Source organism: Xiphophorus maculatus, chromosome 12 (genome assembly GCF_002775205.1).
Source record: "Xiphophorus maculatus strain JP 163 A chromosome 12, X_maculatus-5.0-male, whole genome shotgun sequence".
In the NCBI taxonomy this organism is placed as follows: Eukaryota; Metazoa; Chordata; class Actinopteri; order Cyprinodontiformes; family Poeciliidae; genus Xiphophorus; species Xiphophorus maculatus.
In genome coordinates, this window is record NC_036454.1 from 28,193,781 (window position 1) to 28,213,401 (window position 19,621).

The window sequence follows — 19,621 nt, forward strand, 5'->3', positions numbered from 1 at the left end:
AGTCGCTTGCATTGGGAATGTTGGAACAGGAACACATTTATCTTCTATAAAATTTTTTATAAAAAAAAAAAAAAAAAAAAAAAGAATATATGTATGTATTCATAAAATAAATGGGATTTTCAGTGATATTCTAATTTATCAGATATGATAAAACCTTCACGGGATGTTCACAATTTGGGTCAAAGCATCCAAGAACTTTTCTGTTTTCGCCAAATTAAGAACACCAGACGTTAACAGTAACGTGTTTATTGAACCTTTACTTGCATACGAACAACTAATGTTTAAGTGCTCTGTACTACATAACGGTCTCTATTCTCACTTTATATAGTAGTCCAACTTCCCTTTTATAATCCGTTATCAGTAGTAGGAGAACGCGTACACCGACGTGACAATGATATAAATGATTTATCTATGGCCTACATAATACTTGTGGGTAAAAAGCGATGATGACCACATGGAGAGCCGCAGGAAGGTGCAGCGGCTGAAATACAGGAACTAAAAGACATGAAGAAACGCCGTTCGTGCTTTTGACAAAAACAGTACCTCTGGAAAATCAACAGCTTTTTCTTTGTCCAAGAGCTTTTTTATATGTGTACATATGAAATGATAAGCCAGCGCAAAATCTTGCCAAGTATTTTTGGTTTGGTTTCTTGCAGTACTGAATAATATTGTAGTACGCTTGAAACAAGACAAAACTGTCTCAAAAGAAGCTTTTCAGCTAGAAATAGGAGCTTGTTTTAAGCTAATTTCTTAATATTTATGAAAAAGTAATAGTTTTAATCTGCCAGTGGAACAAGAGATGTTTCCCATTTTACAAATTCTAATTTGGAGGAAAATGGCAACTTTCAATATAAAAGTTATTATATAAAAATGATAACTTTTAATATCATTTTTGTATTAACAGTTATAACTCAAGCTTTTTCATCAATATTAAATTACTGACTTAAATAAAGTTCCTACTTCTTGCTCTAAAGTTAGTTTAGTCTTTTTATTTCAAGTCTACTAAGATATTTGCACTGGAAACTGGACCAAACATACTTGGTATGACAGCGTTTTTGCAGAGTGGAGTTTGTAAAAGTTGATGTCAGAAAGAAAAAAAAAAGGTGTTTTTTGTTGTTTTCACAGTGCCACTAGTTCAGAAATCCAGGTCTCGGTCAGCACAGTCTCGGCTCTTGGTCACATGTGGTTTGTCACGGAGCACAGCCCCGTGGACAGACTAACGGACGGCTGGCCGTTCTTAAGCGCGTCCGACTCGTTGGACGCTCCTGAAGCTGGCGGAGCGGCTCCCCCCGACACCTGACTGCCCCACGGCCTCCACTCCGGCCTGACCCTCTTGGGGCTGACGCCGCCCGCGGGAGGCCGTTTGCTCTCGTGCTTCGCCCTGACCGGTCCGTTCGTCTGCACCAGGTGCTGAGCCGAGACCAGCGGCTGCCTGTCCTCCTCCTCGGAGATGGCGAACACCGGCACGCTGATGTGATCGCCCTCGCCTGGGAACTCCAGCCTCTTTCCGGCCGGCGCGCTCTTGACGTGGCACTGAGCAGAAGAGGAGGAGGAAGAGCAGGAGGAGGGTGAGGAAGAGGAGCCAGGGCCGGTCTCCGAGGGGACGCAGCCCGGGTGGACGCCGCCCCCCTTCGGTGGATCTTTTGTTTCGGAGAGAAGGCCGAAACACGGCCCGGTGAAGCGGGAGCGGCGCAGGTTGCTGGCAGAGTTGAGGCGTCGCTGGCGCTGTGTGGGCTGCATGAGGGGGTAGGAGACGTTGCTGGTGGAGGAGTCCGAGACGATGCTGGTGTTCGCCTGGGCCTCCAGGTGGGCGTCGGAGAACACTTTCCTGCTGTTGCTGTCTTTGCGGTCGGGGATCAAACCGGATGGCGGCTGAAATGAAATATTCGACGGGTTAGAAGATATGAAACTGGGCTCTCAGTCGCCGTAAAGCACCACGTGTCAAACTCAAATCCAGATCTTTATGCGTCCCTTCAACAGTTGTGTGCTTAAATATTATTTTACCAATCAAACCAAAACGGCTTTTATCTGTGTACTGCCAAATTGCATCTATCAATTCCAATTCCACGATCGCGGAGATCCACAGAAATTTACTTTTTGTCCTGTCTTTAAGAGTATAATTTTCTGCAAGACAAGTCAAAACTTTGGGTTTAAGTGATGCTAGGGGTAATGCACTGAGCTACAGAAATCAAACAAATCTGGTGTTAATCACCTGTGCTACGTTTGTGCTGCTAAAATTTTCCAGCACAATATTTAACACCAATTTTATTTGAATTGGGTAACGTGATGGGGCCGATTGAACCATTGACATTTAGATGTTCAATAATGTCTTCAAACCAAAAGCAGCACAAACAAAACAATTTATTCTGCTGCACAAACGTAGCACAGCACAAATTTGTTTGATTTCATAAATGTGGGAGAGGCTGGTTGACCTTCTACGACCTCCTGAAACTTTTAATATCTTAAAAATGATAGCAGCACAAACAAATTGCTGCACGTTCTTAACATTAAATAAGAACATTATTTAATTTACTTTAAATAAATGAGATAATATTCATGCATCTCACAATAGCATTGGCTCATCAAAGGCAGACAGTGCTATTTGTTAACATTTTAACAGCTTGTTAGTGGGTTTTATGAATCCGTTCGGGCTCAATCGGCCCTTTATGCCCCAAAGTGAAACTGAGTCGGGAGCCCAGCAGTAAAGAGCCGAGTACTGACGTTGTCCACCAGCTTGGTGAAGGGGCTGGTGGAGTTCCAGCTGCACCACTTCTTGTGAAGCTGCGGCAGCGGAGGCAGGAAGTCCTGGAAGGTGCGTACGCTCCACGCTCTCGGTCGCGAGCAGACGCTCTCTCTAAGGGACCTGGCCCCGGCCGGCGAGGTGTTGGGGTCCGCTGAGGGCCAGTCGCATGAAGGACCGGGGCCGGTGTCACTGTGTCGCAGGAACCTCTCCCGCTGCTAAGAAACACAAGTCTTTCAAGTAAAACGTGAACATGAAAGAATCCAACAATAACACAAACATATTAGTACACTTTATGCAACTTGTCACGCAACTGTCACGTTTTATCATGTTGCAGCCGTCAACTTTAATGCATCCTATTGGACTTTATGTCATGACTCAACAGGAAGTAGATGATAGTAATGGAGTGGCAGAAAAGAGAGACATGATTTTAAGCCTCTTTTTTTAATATTCAAATAAATATCTGAAAAGTGTGCCGTACATTTGTTTTCAGGTCCATTTGCTATGAGACCCCTGACTAAAATGAAATAATAATATTCTAAATATTTTAAAAGTGTGGCACAGTAAAATCCACCAATACTTGGTCTTTTATCTGAACTAACGTGCCAGACAAGTCGGGCATTTATCATGATAAATTTCTTATAAGAATTTTTTATATAGCTATTGCTAAGTTTTAAAAAATAAAATTGTCCATGTTGTCACTTTTAATATTTTCTCCAGTTTGTCCTACTATCATTACATATCAATAAAATTAAAATAATGCAGTTTCTGTGTGCAATTTAGTGGCACTTCTTCATGACACTGCATTATAATATGTTGTCTTCCATAGTTCATCTAAGTTAGCTTTCCTTTTTTCTTCCAAATCTCACAATTAAAAAAATAAATATATATATCGCCTACTTTTTTTTCTCTTTATCATTTATGTATTTTACACTTTTTCTTGGTTGCTTTTTCTGAACTTGCAACCTCTGCCTGTGGGGATTCATGGATACCAAACAAAAGCAAGAGAGGAAGAAGCTACGTGGCAAATAAATGAGCAGAGTTGCCCAAACGCTGTAAACAAATAAATTAGAAATGAGGTTCAACAGACAACATAAATAGCTTCCATATCAGAGACGGCATTATTCTTAAGCACTCAACTGCAGCAGCAAGGTCGCTGACCTGCACCGGGCCGGACAGGCCGTCAACAAATAAGGCACGCCTCTCTGCTTGAGCAACAACCGACGTTCGTTGCTAAGGACGAACAATCTGTGTCTTTAACCGTCAAACCGTCGCCTGGAGAACTAAATTAGACCGAGATTAGCCGGGTTTTTTTTTATTGTTAGTGTTGCAAACTTAATGATTAGTCTGTGTGGTTTTCGCAGGTTCTTTTATTCGATGAACGCTGTTAACAAACAAGAGCGACAGCCTCCGCTGACCAAATATAGCCGTTGGCTCTCCGAGTCAATAAATATTTACAATATAGGTCAAACAAATACTCATTCAAAACTTACGCACACATATCTCGTTGCTTTACTTTAGCTCACTTCCCCTTTAAGAGACAACTTATATAAATAGCAGCGCTAATTGATATTTATCTGTTAAACAAGAGCGACAGTGAGCGCCTCCGTTACCGTTGGCTCGCTAAGTCAGGAGCGCTAACCGAGCTCTATGTGCCAACTGGTGGCGAACTGCTGTAACTGCAGTTTAATGCATCTCAGTTCAAGAAGAAGTGCAGCTTATGAGTAAAGTCAACAGTCCTTAAATAAAGTAAGATAAAGGGAGGGGGTGTAATTATTTCTAATGTCCATTCTGTCACATTAGCATCCTCTGCTGTCAAACGACAGTCAGATACGGTTTGTTTCAGAGGGAAGACAGCTTTACACTTGAACGCCCCCCAACCAACGCATTTACTTATGATGCATTAGCCAAAGCAAAGGGTGCTGATTAGCCGAGCCCACTAACTGCTCGGCTGCGGTCTCTTCAAATCCTCATCTTTTTTTTTTTTTTGAGGCTTAAAAGAAAAAAATAAAAGCTGTTAGGAGTACAGATATTAATTTTGCGGTGATTTCAGTCTCATGTGGAGCAAAACTGCACTGCAAAAAAATAAATAAATAAATTACCAAGTGTTATTGGTCAAGTTTTCTAGTGCAAATGTCTGAAATAAGATCAAACTAACTTGCAGCTAACTTTCTGGCAACAAATAGGAGATTGTTTCAAGTCAATAATTCCTTAATGTTAATAAAAAATACTAGTTTGACTGGCAGATTACGTCACTTATGACTTGTACATTTTCAACAATATTAAGGAATTATTTACTCAAAACAAGCTCTTCTATATTTCTGAAAAGTTTCTTGTAAGTTTGTTTTGTTTTGTCTTCTTTCAAGAGTACTAAAATCTTTTAACTAGAAACTAGACCATGAATATTAAGATTGTACACACGCCTTTTTTTCCAAGTAAATGTAAAAAAAAAAGAGCAAAAAAGAAAGTGCAGCTTTTGCGTGCTTTTATAATATTCTTTAAATCTAGCTGCATTAAAAAAAAAAAAAAAAAACGAAAGCCGCTTCCATTGAATTTTTCTGGGAAAGTAGCGGTCAGGTGCTGCTGGTCAGATGCACTCGATTAGCTGACGATAAAGCAGACGTGTGCTGAGGGATCGGCCACTGACCAGGTTTGGATCGTTTTTAGGTTCATCGACCCCGACGGGTGGAAACTCAAAAATCCTTTCTCCTTTTGATCAGTGAACCAATCACAGAGCCAACCTGACGCAAAACACTCTCTTCGAGGTAGAAGTTGTTACCAAGTGGAGACGACTCGAAATGGATTGAGTAAAACAGTGAGGGGTTTCAAGAGCGAAAGACGCAAGAAGGAAGCTTTATTCGTTGTGTCATGTGGTCGGAGGTTGCTTCAGGTTGTGAAAGAGAAAGACTTGAAGCAGAATACACACTGCAAAAACACAAAATGCTTCTGGTCTAGTTTTTCAGTACGCTTCAAATAAGACTCACTTTTCTGCAAGATAGAGGAGCTTGTTTTAAGTGAATAATAACGATGGGAAAGATGCATTTTCTATCAATATCGGTAGATTATTTAACAAGACATTTTTCCAATGTCATAAGTCAAATAACATAAGATTTTGTGTTTTTTGCAGTGCAGCAACGGGGCCCGTTTTAAAATTTTGAAAAACCTGAGAGTGAGGGTAAGGATGCAACATACACATGGAAACCGGTGGTCCAGGGTGAATGCTGGACCTTAAAACATCAGCAAACTTCAACAAACTGAAGAAAAAAATCCAGCAAATGTACCACGAGCAGTCATACAAATTAAAATAATATTTTTAAAAAAATGACTTTAGCTCATAAATAATGATGTAGTAGAATGTGGAGGGGAGATTACATTTTCATTTATATAATTTCATAGCATTTCATAATGTCCTGATATGCAAAACCCCTGAGACGAAATAAAATCGGTCGTTGTGGCGTTTTTGATGCACATTGCATGTTGCAGTTTTCCTGGAGCGGCAAAATCCAGTCAGCAAATTAAAAGTGCAAAAGTCACTTCATCAATTTTGATCAGCCAGTTGCCCCGTCGATCAGCACAGGACGGAGGCTGCGGTTGTTTCAGAGAGAACTAATCCTTCCCACAGAGGCTGCAGCGGCCAGCTTTGTCTAGACTAGAATTAGCGCGGGGGGCTTTAATTAAAACGTTCTTTTGCCCGGTAAAGCCCCGCAAACACAATGGCAACTTTTACATTTGACACGAGGCAAGAGATCAGCAACTCCAGTCAATCAGAGATCGAGCTGGAAACACTGCAGGAGGAGGTGGGAGGCGGAGAGGGTCAGCGGGGGCGGGGGGGAGTGTTGCTCGGGGAAAAAGCTCGGCACACACAACTTCACACAGATTAGGAGAACCTGCCCAACGTTCAGGCAGCGAGCAACGAACCGTTCAGAGCCGGAAAGCTCGGCTTTTCGGCGAGAATGCTGTCGAAACGAACCATTTTCTGATAGTGTTTTTTTTCTTCTTCTTCTTCTTCTTCTTCTTCTTTTACACCAGCAAAAAAATCAAATCCAAGCCGAAGCATTTAAAAACACGGCAGTTGAGGACCCATGCACGAACATCTACCTTCCAACCAACTTCCACGCCCACTAATTATTTCTGCAATGCGTCGTTCTCATGTAACATTTACCAAACATTACTGACATGGTTTTCTGAATCGAGGACACACACAGCCAGACCACACACTGTGTGTCGAAGCATGCAGCGGCACAACACAGCAACACACACACTTTGAGCTGGGAATCTGGCTCTGAAGATAATACTCCATTAGCCTGGGCTGCAGAAAAGCCTGCCAGTCCTTCAAAAAGCTGCCAGAGTTGTTTTATGCCAACTCTTATTCCAAAAGAGCACAAAAGAGGAAAAAAAAGGCGCCTGTCTCTTTTAATTATCCTCATTTCCCATTCATGTCCTCATAGTTGACATAGTTTTAGATTGTACCTTGCGTACGTCGGAATAATCGTATCAGTGTTATTGGGAACATTAGGTCAGTTCAGGAAGAAAAAGAAGGAAAAGCCAATGCTCTGCCACCTCCCGATGTTCATTTGTTCTGGGAACTTTTCCACATTAGCGGGTCGAAACTCAGAACTGAGGGGTCCGCCGCTGCGATTACATAAACTTTTTTTTATGCTCTCGTCCTTACAGCATCGCGTTTGGGCCGAGACCTTTGAACCAGCGTGCAAAGTGGGGCAGCACTGTGAGGAATTCACAGCCGTGTCGCGGCCCTGGTTAGCGGATTGCATTCAGCGCAATGCTCGTCATTTCACATCGGAGAACCAACGTTAGCGCGCTGGTGCTACGAGAGGAACTGGGTCAGGAGCTCAGGGAGAGCTGTGGGGTTTCGTTCTCCTACACTGGCAACAAAAGTGAAGAGAAAAAAAAAGATCTCTTTATATTGCTTTAAGCTAACTGAAGTTATCTTAAGTTAAGCTAACTTCTGAGCTAACTTTCTTAAAGCTAGCTTAAAGCAACATGTGCTTCGAGTCCATGTAGATTACCTGGCCTTTTCAGTGCAGCACATTACTGTAAAAAATTTTCAAGTGAATACAAGCTTAAAATTTTGTATTCTCACCCCTCGGGTTGTATGTTTTTCATATTTCCCCGTGAGCCACTCGAATTTCAGGATGACGGTTGTTTTTCAAGATGGCCGCCGTTTCTCAGTCAACCAGTCATTGCCATAAAATGTTACCTGTTTTCATGACTTGAATAAATTGTGTGTGGTATCATATGCTTTCAACTTTGGCCATCCTGTGTATACAACTTTAAAGTAATAATATGCATCAAATCAGAAAAACATATTTATTGACAGTTGCTAAAATGTTATTGATGTAATTGTAGTGAAAAAGAGGCTGAGTAATAAAGCATGTCACAAATTTCAGGACTTTTTCTCTCCTCATTTTGAAAAAAAAAAAAAACATGTATCAATTTTAAATTTTGCTGCCACTTCAAAACTGTAGGCACGTTATTGTTTGTATCCGCAAATTTCGCGGATGCGCACAGCGCTGGAGGGCCAGAGACTATTCTTTTATTTCCTATCCACAGCCACTCTGCCTAATTAACAACAATTCTGTTGTTAATTAGTGATCTTCTGAACACAGCAGTGGTTAATTAGCCAATTTAAACATCTGCTCTACTGATGAACTGTCAGAGAGTTGGTGTGTGGGTCGCCTTTTTTTAAATTTATTTTACTGAACTGAAACACGCCAAATTCCACAGCACATCTACATGTTAAAGTTGTCAAAGTCAAGCTAGCATAGCTAAACTACTTTCTTTTACCTCGCTATTTTTAATTAAAACTTTTTCCTGACCTGTGAAATGTGATACCCTTGGATCTTGTTGTCTAGTTGTCATAGTGTTGACAATTAAAACCAACAGTAGCCATTGCAGTATTTTGCACTCCAGCAGGGAGCTGGAGGGCGGGGTCTTGCGCACACGGCGTCACTTTGCAACGTGTCTACACACTATTTTGTGTCAGTCTATCAAATAAACCCCCCGCCCCCCAAAACACATTGACATCTGTGACTGTGGGACAAGTTCTGGAAAGTCTCTCAGGGTGTGTACTGTTTTCGTAAGGTTCAGTAGGTATTATGGTTAACATCCAACAGGTTCTTACAGCATAAGGATAGAAGGGCAGCCGGCTTGGGCAAGCAGCTGGTGATACAATGAAAACCTCATCTGCACCGAGATCAAGTTCAGTCAAACCGCTGCAGGAGAGCTCCACGTCTACAGTCTGGGGCGCATCGCCTTCAGCAGCGACTGCAGAAAGACCGAAAGAAAAACTATTAGACAACTTAGCAGGGGCTTTGTGTCCACACAGACACACTTTCACAGCTAGGAGGAAGCTTGCAAGCCGCAGCAGTTCTCTGTAAAATGATCTGCAGCCTGATCTCAACCCAGAAGAGCTGTGTGGCTCGTCACCAAAGATAATGGCATTTAAAACAAAGTAGGAAGCTTCTGAAGATGGAAAACAGCCTTTTTTTGTTGTTGTTGTTTCTTAACAATATTAACTGGAACCACAATGGCGTATGTAGTAAGCTAAATTCTCAATATGTTGTAATAAAGGAGAGTAATTGTGCTAGCATTAGCTTAGCACTTCCTCAGACCACTCGAAATGAAAACACTGTAAAAGACAAAAGGAAACAAAGGTAAAAGGTTGGCAGAACTTAAAATTAGAAATAGTTTCTTATTTTAAGAATCTATCAGCATATAAATATGGAGCATATTTAGTTTGTTTGTTTATTTCATTCATTTACAGTTGAAAATGAACCCATTGTCACACGTTGACATAAACAAACGTTTTGAATGAAAAGGAGTAGTTTGAAGAAAAATGAAACTTATACAGTCAACCCCTTCTCTCAAAAGTCAATTCACTAAACCATAAACAACTAAACATCAATCAAGCATCCAAATATATCTTTGAACACAATGTAGGCAATGTGTATAAATAGATAATAATAAAGAAAAAATATAGAATTTTTACTCTATCAATACACTTCATTATTCATTTTAAATATATTATATTTTATTATTTTTATCAAAGTACAAATTGATCTACTCTCTTTGGTGTCTTTAGACAGATTGTTCAACATATTTGTTCCAACAACAGAAATACGGAGCTCCATTTATTTAGTTCTCACTATGTTTTTATTTTTATTTTTTATCTCTGATCTTCTCAAATTATAAATGCCATCTCTTTTAGTGAATCCGTTTTGTAAACATGTTTGTAATATACTGTTACATATTTTGCAGACTATAATAGTACACCAAGTCGTGACCTTTCATGAATTTGAAGTTGAAGGCCAGCGGATTTGTTGGATCTCTGCAAAAATAAAAAGAGCACTTGCACGTGCTTTACAGGTTGACCCGCAGAAAGTTCAGTTTGAACAAGCCCATATAAAACGCTTTGCTGCACTTCTCGGATATCGACCTTAGTGAGGTTTTGCCTTAACATAAACTCCACCGCTGTGAATTTATCAAGCCTCGGCTGTCACAGATCCAGCTGTTTAAAACATTTTGATTACTGCTCTACCTGAAGATATGGACAAGTTTAGGCAAGTACATACAAGGATAGTTTCTGCTATACCCGACTGGCATGTTCTCCTGTCTTTCTTATTTTGTGAATGGTTAAGAGAAACGGAATTATGTGTTGCTTCATATTAATACAGGAAACAGGAAGTAAGGGATTATTATACGGGTCAGTTAAAAAACAAACAAACAAATGAATAAATAAATAATTCTGTTACTTTTATTTTCTAGAATTGCTGTGATGCTAAACCTTTGGCTCAGCTGATTTGATTAAAAACGGCTGGACTTTTTTCTTCTTCTTCTTTTAATGTGAGATTAACAACAACGGAATGATTTCATTTAAGGATTATAACGCATGTTTGGCAGACGTGCATATAACCCCTGGCACTTCACAAGTGGAGTACTTGTTGAAAGAGCAAAGAAAAGGCAGCGTGTAAATCAGAGAATTCATTCCCACGCAGCCAAATTGATAGATCTTCTTCCCCGCCCTGCGTGGAGGAAACACTTTAACATCTGAATGAGCACAATGGCCACATGAAAAGATTTATGTCCTTGATGGTGTTATTATCATTCATGAAATATTCCAGCCAAAAGTCAAAAAAAGAAAAAAAACTGGCGTGAATAAATCTAAATCGACATCCACAATAGCTTTGCTTTTGAAGGGCCCTCGGCTCTTGGGTTCCGGGGATCATAGAGTTGAATTTAAGTAAATAGCTGAGCAGAGTAGTTGCTCAGTCATTAAGGAATTCACATTGTGGGAATACATGGATCTGTGCAGGTGTGTCACCTCCCAACCTGCACGGGGCTGGTTGCTGTCGATGTCCTGCTCTGCGGTCATCTCCGGACCGGCTTCATTCTCAGCCATCAGCTGGAGCTCACTGATCTCGGCGGCAACTCTCTGGACTCCCTCCGCGACCTACAACACAATGCACACAGATTATTCATCATATCAACGCTTGAAACACATTGGGTGCTGTGTTAAGGCCCCACAAAAAAAAAAAAAAAACATGGAAATCTTGGAAAGTATAGCTTCACCATGGATCTGACAATTTCCAACTTGACTGGCCAAGTTGGAAAGTAAATTTGGACTTTTTCCCCCAATCAATAACGCGCTGGTCGCAACACTCTTCGGTGTGGAAGTTGTTACTGAAGGAAGAAGAGAGAACTGTATTTGGATGTAGTCTTTACTGGGTGCTGCTTATTTTTCATTCTGGTTGGAAAGAAGATTTTCGGCTTTACAAAGTTCGGAGATCGGATATTGACCAAATTTATCCGATTGGTACTCATCTCTTGTTTTGCTTTTGCTGTGCTCCACATGTCAAGACAAATTCAGTTGGTAGTCTTGAATGACTCTGCCTCACGATTTGAGATCATTTGTTCACACTTAGTTTATGACGTGAAAAATGACGATTTTTTACGCTTTAAGCAAAATAAATGTTCCTTTTTTTTAATTAGCTGGTTATAATCACGTTTTCCGTTGACCGAAGAGTTGAAAAGCAAAAATGAATCAAAGTCTAATTTCCACTACAACAACACAGATAAGGATAATAAGGCCGTAAAGCAGGCTTGGCAAATGTTACCAAACAGCCTTTGTTGTAAATCTGTGACCTGGAGTGAACCTCTGCTGGTTCGGCTCAGTGGGGAGTGGGTGAGGTAGAGCCACAGAAGTAGGCGCCGTTGGCCCTCGGTAGCGAAAATATATTAAAAGAAATGTCCGGTGATCCCGGATAAACCTCCATTTCCAGAGGAATGTCTGACAAATGAATCAGACAGCAGAGACAAGAAGGCAGGTAGGGGATAAGTCTCATGCGGAGAAACAAACGGGGATGAGCGAGGAGAAGCAGACGTATTTAAACAGGGACCGGCATCTGATCCTTCTCATAAACAGAGTCTTTAGATAAAGACGGTCCACTTGAAAATATTACGAGAACATTTTAGCATATAAAGAGGAATAGATTTGTCAATAGCAAATGATCTCTAAATCTTGTTTGTTTTCTTTCTTTTTGTGAAATTCCATGCCAGACACGTAGGCATCCCGCAAATTCTTTCACCACACGAACAGCTATGGAAAAAAGAAAAACAACAGGCGCCTTGACGTCAGAGATTTAAACAAGACAAGGTCCACCTCTCACTCCCTATGGAGTCTCTAATAATCAGCGCTTAATATGGAGCCCCTGACTCCAATTTTATGGATTTAACAGTCTGGGGTTGTTCCCCCCCCCCCCCCCCCCCCACACACACACAGTTCAACTAAAAAGTTACTAAAACTGTTAGCTTTGTGCATCATGTATTTCCAGCACCAAATTTTCAGAAGATGCCAAAAAAATGCCAAACAGAGAGGATGTTCAGGAAAATAAAACAAAAAAACATTTTGTTTCTGTACCTCAGAGTTGCTGGACGTGCAGGAACTGGCTCTTTTTGGACACAGTTTGGGTCTGGAAAACAAAAAAAATAACCATAATCAATTCAAGTGCTAATTAAAGACAGATCTGTGAGAGAAAGCACTTTTTTTATTGAAGGAAAACCATTCTGATGTTCGCAATTTGACCAGAAATGTAAAAATGGACACAGTCCCATGTAGCTGTGCTGAAATGGGAGCTTTCTGGCAATATAATTACATAACTCCCGCATACCTGTGGCGATCCGACTCAGTATTTGTTCTGTTGTGGCCCTGAATAATGAAGCAAGATGCGCCGCAAAAACTTGATTTCTCACAAACGCTCTAGTCGTCTCCAACCGTTCCTGTAATGGCTGTTGCTGAGCTGTCGTTGCATTTTTTCACTGGTGGGAATTTCAAACTTTGTGATGTGTGATAACAAGCTCTAACCGGTCTCTCCATTACCAATAAAGGAGGATCGGCATTATTCCTACATTTGCCTTGCCTAAACCCATTTTTTGACATGTTACGACCACAAGCTTAAATGTGTTTACAGGGTTTTTTATGTGATAGACCAGCACTAAGTAGTGTATAATTGGAAAGTGGAAGGAAAACGATACTTTTTTTTTCTTGTAGTCTGTGTTTGTAATCAAACCCCTGAGTCAGTGAGCTGCACATTTAGAGACTGGATTCTTCCAGTTATTCTCAGCTAAACGGAATAAGCTTCATCAAACTAGACTGGTGGAGTTCATAAACATCATGTTTGCCTCATTTTCCCTAGACTTGAATGGACCGTTGCAGTAAAGGAATGCTAACATTTCACTGCAACCAACTAAGAGTGCGAGCTCTTAATGGACTTCTGACTAATTGTTGATTAATGGTTTATTAGATTGAAATTAGTTCCAATCGATTGACTCAAAACATCCGCTTAGACCGTTGTTCACTGTTGCAGTTTGCCTGTCGTCCAGCAGAGGGCGCCTCCAGTGATCCAGAAGCCAAGTCAGTTGATACAGAAACAAAGATGGTGGCCCTAGACTAGGCCACAACGGTTCAGAGAAATGGTCTGAACAGAGTTTGGTGTTTAATGACAAATGCGACTTAGGTGGTTCTGTTTTGAAATATAAAAACTCAACAAGCTGCTTAAGTTTCACCTTAATAGAACTCATTCAAATATTACTTAAACAACATTAACCAAAATATTTATTTTTATGTTAATTAATTATATTTTGAGTAGAAGTGATGACCCTCTATGTGAGAGAGCAGCTTCTGTAAAGGAAGGTTTTACAAAAACAAAGGCAAAAATGATTTTGAGTTAGCTTCAGCATCATTTGCTAGCGATTAGCAATATTAGCATTAGCAACCTGAACTTGTTTCTTTAGGTGTAGTCCATAGAGAATGCAGAACCTTATGCTAGCATGAAGATTTCCAAGGTGTATGTTTGAAATGTTTCAGTCTCAAGCACACACCTTGTTCCATAACAGACAGAGACAGAGTTCAAAACAAAAACACTTGTTATTGCAGTGAATATGATGCCGCATACTTTACTATCAAAAATGTTCTTCCTGGTAGATGGCTCTGCTTCGTACCTGAAAAATCTGTGTGAAAAAACAAACAATACTGCGTACACAAAATGGCTAAGGAACCTCAGAAATCATTATGAGTCTTTTAAAAATGTCAAAATCTACTCAACAAATCAAATTTTCATAAGAATTATAATAAAATTGGATTAGGGCTAATTATGTTATCTTGGAAGGAGTCAAAACCCAAATGCAAATGCAAAACCAATACATGAGGCCTCAGTTAATATGGCGAGTTCAGTTTGTTCCCTAGTGCTTCGATTTCCAAATCAAAAAAGTCAAATAGAGCATCGAACGCAGTAAAATCCCCACATGGAAAGTCAGAATTTACTATCCAACATGGCTGCCATGCATTTAAAATGTGGTAAAAGTGAAGAACTAATTGTTCATCAGTACTTCTGATGGGTTGTATCTCAGTAAACCTGTTTTGTAATGCATTGTTTTTGGTGTTTACAGTAATTTCTAGCATCGCAACAGGATGCTAGCAACAAGATAGTAAAACCTGCAGTTTTTTTTTACTCTAGATTCACTGATGTGATGTCTCTCTCAGGTCAGAGCTCTGACTTATGTGGCAAATTGAACACAGCGATGTAACCCAGAGAGAGATTCACAAGATCTGAACTCCTGCATCTCCTGCTGCGTAGCTCGACAGAAAATGCACAAACTCTGGCCTGCGTCGTCGCACCCCTGTAATGTTGACTCAGCTGGGCGCCTCGGTGCCTGATGTGGTGACCTTTGGCGATTAGCTGGCTTTGGGTGCGGCGGTGCGTCTTCCTTGATGTCGGCTTTTCTCACCAAACACCGAGAGGGCATTCAAGGTGCAGCACCTGGCATCAATTCCAGCGCCACAAAACCAGAAAGGCAGGATGAAAGCAAAGGGCGGGTAACTGAGCGTCTAGAGGGACAACTGGGAGAGCCAGAGCCCAGTATGAGTTTGGTAGCAGTACCATTCAAAGGCTGCTATATAGGTGTAAATTACATTTGTTCCCAGCCCCAAATAAGTGGAGCTAATCTTAAGAAAACGTAATACTATCCGTTCTGACGGAGCTGATTGTTTTACCCCCTTGCTGTCGATGGGTCTGAACCTCTGGAAGGGTTTACGTTTGTGCCTGTAATAATCCTCAACTTTCTGAAAGAATTTGAGCCGCTTGGTACGTCGGTCCCTCTGCGAGCACAATAACTCTGCAGGCTCTCACTTTATAAGGCCAGTAAAATTAGAAACACGTGTTCCATAAAAAGGAAAGTGTATATAGCAACAACAACAACACCACAAACGCGGACGCACGAACACGCGTTAATATGCAACTCCAAACGCAAAAGCTCAGTAGCTGTTTTTGTTGTTGTTGTTTTGTTTTTGTTTTCCCTCCTGATGTTCCCTATTAATTTATACGAGTTCACTGAACCAGCTGGCACCAAGCCAAGCTAGTCAGGCACAATCTTGCAGGTTTTAAGTAGCACTGAGTTCACCTTCAAAGGTGAAAATCGTTAGGAAACAGCCAGAGGTGGATGAGGGTATCCACAGGGGTTGCTCTCTGTTTACTGGTGACAGCTAATGAACTCACTCAGCTGTGATATTCACTTTTAATAAGAGCCTACATGCCTGTGTATTTCATACTTCACTGGGTCAAATAAATCTCAAAACGGGGAGGAAAGTTAGACACATACTCCAGAAAAGACTGACAATGTACTCCATCCTTTAAGAATATTAATAACAATGGCCATGTGTATGGGGGGGGTACTATTCAAAAATATATTCCCTCCCCTTGAAGTTTTTCACATTTTTCAACAACCATCAATGTATTTTATTGACGTTTATGATATGACAAAACAACACAACGTGGTGCATGATTGTGAAGGAGGAGGAAAGAATCCTGGGTTCTTCCACATTTAAAAAAAAATAATTTTTTATAAATACTTCTGAAAAGTCAACCTAGTTTACTCTGATACCGCTAAATTAAACCCGGCGCATTCAAGCACCATCAGTTTCCGGCAAATTAGTGAGTAGACTCCACATGTGTGTAATTAATCTCAGCATAAACCCGGCTACTATGTAAGGACGTCAGAGGTTTGAGGCTAACAGAGGCTAACAGTGGACATGAAGGCCAAGCAGACAGGTCGAGGTGAAAGTTATGGAGAGGCTTAACGCACGATTAGGCTATGAAATACAATTTGAATATTTCCCTGAGCTCTGTTCAATCCAAATGGAAAAAGAACGGCACAACGGAAAGCGACCTGAGAAACGATGGACCGCCTAATCTGACAGGGCTGAACATGGAGAGCCTTAATCACCAAAGCAGACGAGAGGCCCTACAGTGAATCTAGAGCAGCTGCTAAGATCCGCAGTTTAAGTTGTCAGGACAACTATTAGCCGCGCACTCCATATATCTGCCCTTTCGTGACAACAAGAAAGCGAATGTTGAAGGAAGGCCATCAGAAGTCTTGTTTGAAGTTTGCCGCTATCCATGTGGGGGACAAAGCAAACAGGGGAGAATGTGTTCTAGCTAGGTAAATTCAAAATGTAACTTTTTGGCCTGCATGATAAACGCTATGCGGGCGAAGGAGAGGGTGGATAATGGTAAGATGGATGGAGTTAAATACAGGAAAATACTTGAAGGCCTGTTAGGAGATGTAAGTAACTTGAAACTGGACAGAGGTTAATTTTACAGCCTAAGTTTGTTTGTAGGAATGCAAGTTATCAATTAATGAGTTAATCTAAAGTTGATTGATCTCCTCGATGGACTAGCAATTAATTAATAAGCGGCCTTTTTTTAAAAAAACACCTGCTTTTTTCTTGTGTCAAAAGGGCTGATCGTCTTTCCATAACACAAAGGGCTACATTATTATTGCACTATATATTATTACATTATTTTGTGTCAGAAGTATTAAACACTGACTAAATAAACATAAAGTCCTTATATACTTTGCGGCAATTAAGACTTATAAAGAGATATAAAAAATCAACTAATATTGGTATTAATGTAAATTAAGATGTAAATTAATGTAAATCGGAAATTGGTTGTAAAATTTTGATTAGTGTATGCATCCATCTTTTCCTCTATCGTTCCAAATTAATCAGTCAACAAAAAACAGTTAGCAAAACTGAAAGTTGTTTATTATTTCACATTAAGTTAATTTAGAGACTCCAGTTACTCATCTTCCAAGGAACGAACTTGCCAATGTTTAATGAAAACTGCGAGAAACTTTTAGACGGTGAATTTCTGCACCTTCCGGTGTCAAACACAAATCACCGACTGTATTAAGATCAATTAACTGTTCCATTAAGCCTTTTTCTAGGCACCATTACCAGTGGTTTAAATTGTTTGGTTGCTTCTGTTACCTGAAAATGATGCAGAGTACAGTCGTGAGTATCAGAGCGAAGAATGCGGCTCCGCTCACAGCGGTAAGAAGGGAGTCCACCTTGCCGCCTGACGGGGACGTGGTTCGTTGGTCCCCTCCCGGCTCGGTCAGGTTGTGGTAGTGGAACAGAAGCGCGAATCCGCGTCCCCAGTGGGTGGTGGTGATCAGCTCCATGATGACCTCCACCATCTCTTGGCTTGAGCCAAAAACCAGCTGGCTGCTGGGAGGGCGGTTGGACCCGCAGAACCTAGAAGAAAAGGTGATGAGGTCTGAGATGTAGAGGACGTCGTGGGGGCAGGCGTCAAAGATGGACTGCTGAGTTTCAGGGCTCACAGGAGGAGTTCCTGTGGAGGGTGGTGAGCCATAGGTGGTGTCCTCCATAACCGCGCTTGGGTTCAAAGTGGGACTGAGATTTTCATTTGAGGGAGAGGCAGAGATGGAGTTGTTGACCTTGTCTGCAGGTGGCGCAGCACCAGGTAGGAGAAGGAGGGAAGAAGAGGCCAATGAAGACAGACTAGAGGACAGGTCTGCAGATCTTTTGGCAGAATTTGAAACTTTGGCAATCTCCATTTTTGTAGACTGTTCCTGGACCACGACTTGATTAGGAACACCATCTCGGGAAGTCTTTAAAAGACCCCCTGTGCTCTGAAGCGCTGCTTTTGCGGCTGTTGACAAGCTTTTGTTAGCGGATAAGCTGGTAGGGGTGACCTTCCCTCTTTCCTCTGCTGCTGCCTCTTCGTCTTCTTCTTCAAAATTAGAGAAAGCAGAGTACTGAGCTTCGGAATCGTGGCTTTCGAAGACGTCAAAGTCAAATATCTCCAGAACAAGCTGGTAATCGACTGGAACAACAAACTGCCAAACACAGTGAGTACCAGAGGAGTAGTTGTAGGGGAAGCCAGGAGACAAAATGAGGCCTTGAACGTCCACCACATCCACCCTGGCACCGCAGTCAAAGTACACCTGAAAAACATAATAAATACAAGTCATTCTGCTTTCTCCCGGTGGTAAGAAGATCACATTTTCACTTAAGCCTGCAGTAAATCTTCCAAAAAAGATATCTATGTCAAAGATATCTAGCATCATTGTTAAAAATGAACAAAGCAAGTTTAGAGACAATAACAACTGACTATAGAACTGTGCTACTAAAGACATTTACAGGACAATGAAACTGATAAGACAACCCAGTGTTTTGAACATTGAACAACGTGGCAACCCCAGCAACCCCTCTAGGGGCAGCTGCCACGGAGACCTGGTCTCCGTTATCTTTTTAATCTCAATGGAGTTTCAAGAGTTAAAACGTCACTGAAAGCCTGAGCATATTCCCACAACAACTGAGAAATTGGTTTGTTTAGTCAAAGTGGCAAGAACAGAAAATGTTTGTTCTGGTCAGCACATTTTGTACTTTCTGAGAATCTCAAGTGCAGCGCTCCAAGGAAATCTTCATGGCTCCTTTCATAGGCCCTATTTCTGGCCATGCACACAACAGCTGTCGGGACGCCACATGAGAAAAGAGCTTGTCCATATCGTGTCCCAAGAATTTCCAGACTAGAGCCGCTAAACAATAATAATATCATTCTTGTCCTACAACTTTGGGTTTCTCGGTTCTTGCAGAGTAGATACAGGACTTTGGGTAGTCAGACACCAACATAAAGGCTATTATAACAGTCCAAACACAAGAAAAGACACATGACTTTTTCAAGAGCACTAAATAAATGCAACATTAATCTTTGCAATTACCCATAACTGAAAAAAAGCGAGTTTTAAAGAGAGAGTCCAAAATCCTGTCAAGGTTTCCAGAAAAGGGCAAGCAAAACCACTCAAAGGGTCAAGATCATAATTATAAGTCAAAAAAAATAAATAGGACTTCTACTTTGTCTTCATTTAATTTTGATTTAGTTTTATCTATTCTTAGAAAATTAGAAAATGTTTCAAAATGGCTTTCAGAGGTGATTTAGCATTATGCTTCATTCATAAATACACATATTTGTCATCTGCATAGCGATGAAACAAAATGTG

At 40.9% G+C, this 19,621-nt stretch overlaps 1 protein-coding gene across 3 annotated transcripts in view; it reads right to left on the reverse strand.

Annotated features, from left to right (window-relative positions):
- Positions 1-230: 230 nt before the first annotated feature.
- The window catches only part of LOC111610371, a 38,966-nt gene continuing 19,575 nt past the window's right edge, over positions 231-19,621 (reverse strand). The window contains exons 1-7 of one of the 3 annotated variants that reach the window (XM_023344327.1): positions 17,939-18,060; positions 17,586-17,852; positions 12,678-12,729; positions 11,090-11,210; positions 8,883-9,025; positions 2,722-2,958; positions 231-1,872 (exon numbers count right to left, since the gene is read on the reverse strand). In XM_023344327.1, the coding sequence (XP_023200095.1) occupies positions 1,177-1,872; positions 2,722-2,958; positions 8,883-9,025; positions 11,090-11,210; positions 12,678-12,729; positions 17,586-17,852; positions 17,939-17,970 (1,548 nt within the window). In that variant the 5' untranslated portion in view covers positions 17,971-18,060 and the 3' untranslated portion in view covers positions 231-1,176. Of the gene's footprint in view, positions 1,873-2,721; positions 2,959-8,882; positions 9,026-11,089; positions 11,211-12,677; positions 12,730-17,585; positions 18,566-19,621 lie in introns of those variants that run through there. The other 2 variants (XM_023344326.1, XM_023344325.1) reach the window with 2 other exon arrangements.